Below are 6,297 nucleotides of genomic sequence, written 5' to 3'. Positions count from 1 at the left end.
GAAGTTGGAGTGTAGCACCAGTGTCCCCCCCCCCTCCCGGTCTGGATGTCACTTCCCTCCGGAAAGATAACTGGAGTTACAGGCTTCTTTAGATGCCAGAAATATTTCAAGCCTCTCTCCCTTGCGTAAGATTACACACGTTCTAAATAAAAGCACTGATGGTGTTAAGTTAGAAATGTAGCGAAGCTTTTGGAACGTGACCACTACTGTCTCGCCTGTTAGCAGCCAGTGATGACCTACAAGCTGCCCCTAACAAGCCTCTTTAAAGACGCACCCAAGGCTCCCCTCCACCACTGAACGACTACGAAAAAACCGTCCAGAGGGGTACAAACGACTAAAGCGCTATTAAAACGGGCCCCAAGCGACTGAACGACGACCGTGAAGCAGCTTAACACTCCGCGCTTGTTGGGCCCGTCAGTCGTGTGACTGGAGCCGCGGGGGGGCGGAGTTCGCGCCCCGTGGGCGACGCGGAGGGGAGGCCGCGGCCAATCCGCCTCGAGGGGCGGGGCTTCCCCTTGGCCCCTCCGCTGGGCCTTCCCGGCATGCCCCGCGAGCGGCGCGGCCTGGCGCGGTTGCCATGGAGCGCGCGGCGGTGCTGCGCGTGAAGCGGAAGCGCGGCGGGGCGGCGCCGGCCGAGGCCCTGCTCTTGGCCTGCAAGCGGCTGCGGAGCGACCTGGGCGGAGGCGGAGGCGATGGCGTGGAGGAGCGCCTCTTCGCGCTGGTGGCCACCGTGGCCTCGGAGGTGAGGCTCAGCCGGGGGAGCCCTGCCGCGCGCGCCCCTCCCCTGTCCGCCCGCGTTGCCAGCCTCCCGGCGGGGTCAGTGCAGGTCGGGGGGCGAGGGGGCGGCAGGGTAGTGGTTAGAGCGGAGGAGGGGCTCGGGCTCAAAGCGCCGCTCCGGGCCAGGCGGCCTCTGGGCTCCCTCCCCAGGCAGCTCCCTCCCCGGCTGCCTCCCCAGAATTGCCCAGCCCGGAGTTGGCCGCCTTAACAGAAGCACTAGCAGCCAGATCCCGCCTCCCCCGCCCCCCCCCCCGCGTGCAAGCTTCTGAGTCCAGCAGAGCGCTTTTATCAGGTTACAATAAACACGAGGCTCGTGGCATCTTTAAGGACTAACAACATTTTAATGAGTGGTTTTTATTTATTTACCCTTTCTCCTCTAGTCAGCCTCCGTCATTCTACTCGCTTGCATTTTATCCTCACAGCAACCCTGTAAGGGAAGTTGACCCGAGAGCTCATCCAGTGAGCTTTCATGGCAGAGTGGGGATTTGAACCCAGGTCTCCCGGATCCTAACCTGGCACTCGAACCGCTCCACAAAGTGCCATAAGGTTCCAGGTTGTTATTGCTGCAACGAACATGGCACCTCCTCTTGGCATCTGCCAAACTAATAATGAGTTCCAGATGAGTGGCTGTGCGACATGGCAGCAGCAAAATAAAACCGGAGTCCCGTGGCACCTCAATGATTGACAGATTTTTTGTGCCAGCAGAAGCTTTTATGAATGAAAGTTCCCAAGGGAAGGGAAGGGACTGTGGCTCAGTGACAGAGCCTCTGTGCTGCATGCAGAGGGTCCCACTTTCAATCCTCCAGTTAAAAGGACCAGGCAGTAGGTGATGATAATAGTAATACCTGATTTATATACTGCCCTTCGGGACAATTTAACGCCCACTCAGGGTGGCTTACAAAGTGTGTTGTTATTATCCTCCCGACAATCGCCCTGTGAGGTGGATGGAGCTGCGAGAGCTCCAAGAAGCTGTGACTGACCCAAGGTCACCCTAGCAGAGTTGGCTTCGAGCGGAGGAGTGGGGACTCAAACTCGGTTCTCCAGATTAGAGTTCTACCGCTCTTAACCATTGGCTTAACTACTACAACAAATTGATATGAAAGGCTCCCACGTGAAACTCTGGAGAGCTGCAGCCAGTCTGAGTAGACAATGCCAACCTTGATGGTCTGATTCTGTATAGGGCAGCTTTGAAAATGAGAAAGCATATGCTGGAATATATTCCCTTAGTCTCGAAGGTGGCATTGAATCCCAGCGTCTCTCGTTAGCAGGGTCAGGTGGTAAGTGAGGAGAAAGAGCTTGAGTTGAGATCCTGCCAGTCTGAACCAAGAACATTGACTTTGACAGACCAGAGATCTGACTCTGCGCAAGGCAGCTGTATGTTCATCTAATCCAGTGGCTGGTTCTTGTTCATCTAATCCAGTGGCTGGTTCTCATGGCACTTCCTTCACACTTCTGGGGCAAATGTGTGTGGTCTCTAGCATGCGCTTAGTGCTGGAAACCCTTGTTTTTCTTTGGGGTGCTTCTGGTCATGGCTACATGCATATTATATTTTTACAAACAAGCTTCTAGGTCAGTCATTCAGCTTGCTCTGTTTTTTTCCCTTTCTTTAGGATGAACCTGTGAAGAAGTACATCCAAGAAGCTATTACCAAAGAGAAAGCGGCTCAGCGCCTGCGACCCTCATTGGGAAGTGCCCAGAGAGTAACTCAAGACCTTCGCGCATCCAAGCAAGCCAGAAGGCAGGAAAGCCGCTACCGCCTGATAGCCAGCCACCGTCCCACTTTCACCGAGGACGAAAGTGTGGCTCCTGCAGATCGGGCGGAATCCAATGAAAACAAGCACCTTTTCTCTGAAGAAAATAGGGAGACTGCCCAGAAAGAAAGCCACGGTCCTTCGGGCTGTTGTGGTGAATTTCAGTTATTTGATATCGTACAAGAGGAGGATGTGGAGACAGACCCTGGTGTGCCGCAGGTTGGTATTAAGCCTTGAGTGGTCTGTTGTCTGTGTTAAAATGCAGCATGCCGACAGTGTATACAAAGATAGCATATTTAGTATTTTGAAAACGAATGATCTCAGTACATTCTCAGAACTTTCGACCACATTTGTCTAGCTCGGAAATGCAAACATTGAACTGAGAGACGGGTTGTGACATAAACGGCAGTGCGCAGGGGTATCTTTGGGAATGCTTGATGGTAGAACAGCCTGTAAGTAAGCCTCTGGGGGGGTGGGGGGATAGATGTTTGAAACTAAAAGGTTTGCATCTGTTTTACTGCAGGGGGCTTTTCTTACCCTTTTGGGGCTGATTGAATGGACTCCTACAGACAGGGCATGTAGCCTTTGGGCTGGACACTTGGAACAATCTACTGCGGAATTCCTACTGACTTCTTCTGCAGTAATAGAATTTGAGATGCTGGACTATAAAAAATAGTCCTGGATTCTTAAATGATTAACTCTTAATATGGATATTCTGCTCATTTGCCACTAGATGGTAGCAAGCGGCAGCACTATTCAGCTGCAGTGCAAAACACCACAAATTCTGTTGGTAGCTTTAGAGAAACAGATGAATTGTTGCACGTATTTTTCACAAACAGGAGCCCACGTCTTCCAATGGCCCAACTGTTGTCCTTGAGTGGCTCTTAAATTTTATAGACTGTCACTTGCATATTTTTTGGTTAAACATGCTGTTTGGTGACATTTGAGTTGGGGAACCAATAATCAAGCAGCATGTTTCCTGGATTTCTTTTTGAAATTGTCTTCTGAACGCCCACATTTTCGAAAGATTAAAGTTTACAACATGAAGGTGTGTAGATTTCCATGTGCTCCAGTCACATTCTACTTTAGAAATGTTTGTAAAGAAGTAAAAAAAAGAATGGGTGACAGGCAGATACAACACTTGGTGTGTTCTTAAACAAGCTGCCTTTATCCCTTTCTTACCTTGTGAATCTATTTGTCCGGTACATAAAATAGTTTAAGCAAAATTTTTGAGGAAGCTTACTAGGTAGAAGGGATCCCAGGTAGTAATTCGGGATTCACATATTTGTGTCTATTTTTGTGGTCTTTGTATTCCGTGAGAAATGCATGAAGCATCTTATTCAATCCTAGCAGAAAACTGATGCTCCAGACGAGATTCTCTGCAATGCCGTGAAGATGATTCGTGAGCGTCTAACAGTATCCGACGCTACTAAAGACGCAGAGCAGAACAGGGAGGAAGAGGAGTATGTCTATGATCTCTATTACGTGGAAGCAATGCCCTCAGGCTGGATTGAGAACATACTGTCTGTACAGTGCTACACACAGGATTGTGAATTGGTAAGCGAGGTAAATAATGTCCCATTAAGGGCAAAAGAGAAGAACGAAAAGCTGTGCGGCGTTCAAGATGTCTGTAAATGTTGAAGTGGAACATAAATGTAAGAGTATAGGAACTTGTAACACATTGTTAGTCAAAACTATTTATGCAGCTACTATTTTAACTTGGGTATTTAAAATTCAGGCATAACAAAATCATGGTTTATTACAAGAATGAATTTTGGAAGTCTGTGGGCTCTGCCCAAGGTCAGCCTTAGCGTACCCTGGTCAGCAGCGATTGAAGCTGGGTCTCTCTCGGCCCGCCATTGCAGGATGCTGAGTGATTTATCGTGTTTGCAATGGCTGTCATGCTTGATTGGAGGAAGTGAGCTTTCCCTCCTGAAAAGAGTGCCTTTTTGTTAACATGCAGGTGGATGACGAACATGTCCCAGAAGAAATGTACGATGATGAAGACGATGAGAACAATGAGAACAACTGGCGTAATGACTACCCGGATGAAGATGAGTTCTTTGAGGAAGAAGATAAAGATAGTGATAGGGAAGCAAGTGAGTGCCTTTTGACACTGACCATGGGGTTGCATGAGCAATTGGTGCCTAGCATGAGCCCATCAAGAATGAACACGGTCTAGGAAAAAACCAACCAATCAACCAACCTTTTGTGAGCTGGCCTTTGGGGTATTAGGTTGGCTAGTACTTCTAGAATTCCTTCATTCTGGCAAATTCAGGACATCAGTGGGAGCAACTAGATCAATTAAGCAAGAATTGCAAGGCCTTGAGGCCTGTCACTTAAGATGTCAGTTTAAAAAAAAAAAAAAAACTTTGACCAGAGATGTTTTGTTATTATTGAGGGGGGTCTCTCACACGCCACTCAAAAATTTATGTATTTTTTTCTCTAGGTGGAAGCAGTGATGAAGATAGAGGATACATCCGAAGAACGTGGGAGAAATACCAGTCTGATGTCCTACAGGAGTTTGATTATGATGGGTTCCGAGAACTGGATTCTGAATAGTGCAGGGAACTTTAGGGCCCAGGTGACTGTTTGCGATGGCCTTTGAAGTCTGCATCACAACAACTGTGTCATTCATCATGGTGGGTGCTGTGTGGCTGCCTCACTGCTTATGGAAGCACTGGCAGTCAATTCAAGGAGAGAGAATATGAAACATTTAATAGGATTTTAGATCTCTCTCTGTCTTTGCAAATTCTGTCTGAAAAAAAGAGCAGTGGATATGAAAGACTTGTCAGGTGCCAAATTTTACCATAGTGGGATGCTCAAACCGAAAGGTACAGAAAAGACTGGTTCCTGGAAGATACCCGTTTGTCTTCCATGGTCATTATTGCACGTTTACAGATCTGCTGTGGACTGAAGGAAGACGATGTGTCTAATTTGTTGATTTTCCCTTTTGCACTTTCCATTGCTGGACCGCCAGTACTTGGTGTTTGAATATGTAAATATATAGACCCGTTTTCTTGAATTCTCTCACAAGCATGAGTTCATCTTACCTTTCTTACCTTTAATATGGAAGCAGAGCTGGTGATTCTCACATGCCAGCTGACAGCCCAAGTCTGTTCTTTCTAGTTCTAGCAACGTAAGGGACGCTGACAACAATAGCCCCTTGCAGGCCTAGGTGCGCCAAGAGTTCTTCAAAATTTGCCATAGCAGAACTACTACTTCATCAGATGCTGTTTTGTAACAAGAGAAAAGCAACACCAATGAAGTTTCAGCCACCTTCATTTAATGTCCTGCATTTCTCATGCCTCCATAGGACTGCAGTTGCAATGCTAAGACGAGCCCTATACACTGATGCTCAGTCTTTATGCTGGCGGGCCTTCATTCTCTTTAAGTCTGGAACAGAGGACTTGGTCAGTGTAGACAATAGCATTAGTGTGGCTGCAGTCTGAAAGATGGTCAGGAATTTAAAGCATCTAAAAGTAAATCAGTCTGTGCTACAAAGTCCCCTTAATTTTTGTCCTAGTTCAGCAAATGGGACCACTTTTGTAGAACTGTACGTCCTGCATGCTTAGCTGCTTCCACAGGTGAAAATGTGCATTTAACACTTTAGAGCCTGTAGGATTTAATGGGCAAGGGGTTTTATCTAGCCATCCCCAAAGTGAATTTTCTTCAATGGCAATAGTCTGTGGAGTTTACCGTATGAAGAGAGTTCTATGCAGTGTCACCTGTGTGCCTTAGATGAGAAGCCCAACACCACGAGTGCCTG

General features: G+C 47.8%; 1 protein-coding gene across 4 annotated transcripts; it reads left to right on the top strand.

The window, feature by feature from the left end:
• The first annotated feature begins 556 nt into the window (after positions 1 to 556).
• On the top strand, positions 557 to 5,564 carry LOC129344046 (probable RNA polymerase II nuclear localization protein SLC7A6OS). Of its 4 annotated transcripts, none has more exons than XM_055000525.1 (5): positions 557 to 742; positions 2,388 to 2,747; positions 3,882 to 4,085; positions 4,492 to 4,627; positions 4,978 to 5,564. In XM_055000525.1, the coding sequence occupies exons 1-5, from the start codon at positions 578 to 580 to the stop codon at positions 5,088 to 5,090; spliced, it is 978 nt and encodes a 325-aa protein (XP_054856500.1). In that variant the 5' UTR covers positions 557 to 577; the 3' UTR covers positions 5,091 to 5,564. The 4 variants fall into 4 exon arrangements, with proteins under 4 accessions (XP_054856500.1, XP_054856498.1, XP_054856499.1 ...); XM_055000523.1 differs by having other exon boundaries at positions 574 to 742; positions 3,882 to 4,094; XM_055000524.1 differs by having other exon boundaries at positions 574 to 742; positions 3,879 to 4,085.
• Positions 5,565 to 6,297: the final 733 nt, after the last annotated feature.

Source organism: Eublepharis macularius, chromosome 16 (assembly GCF_028583425.1).
Source record: "Eublepharis macularius isolate TG4126 chromosome 16, MPM_Emac_v1.0, whole genome shotgun sequence".
NCBI classification, from domain to species: domain Eukaryota; kingdom Metazoa; phylum Chordata; class Lepidosauria; order Squamata; family Eublepharidae; genus Eublepharis; species Eublepharis macularius.
Note: the sequence above shows the minus strand (reverse complement) of the source record. Positions and strands in the feature narration are given on the sequence as shown.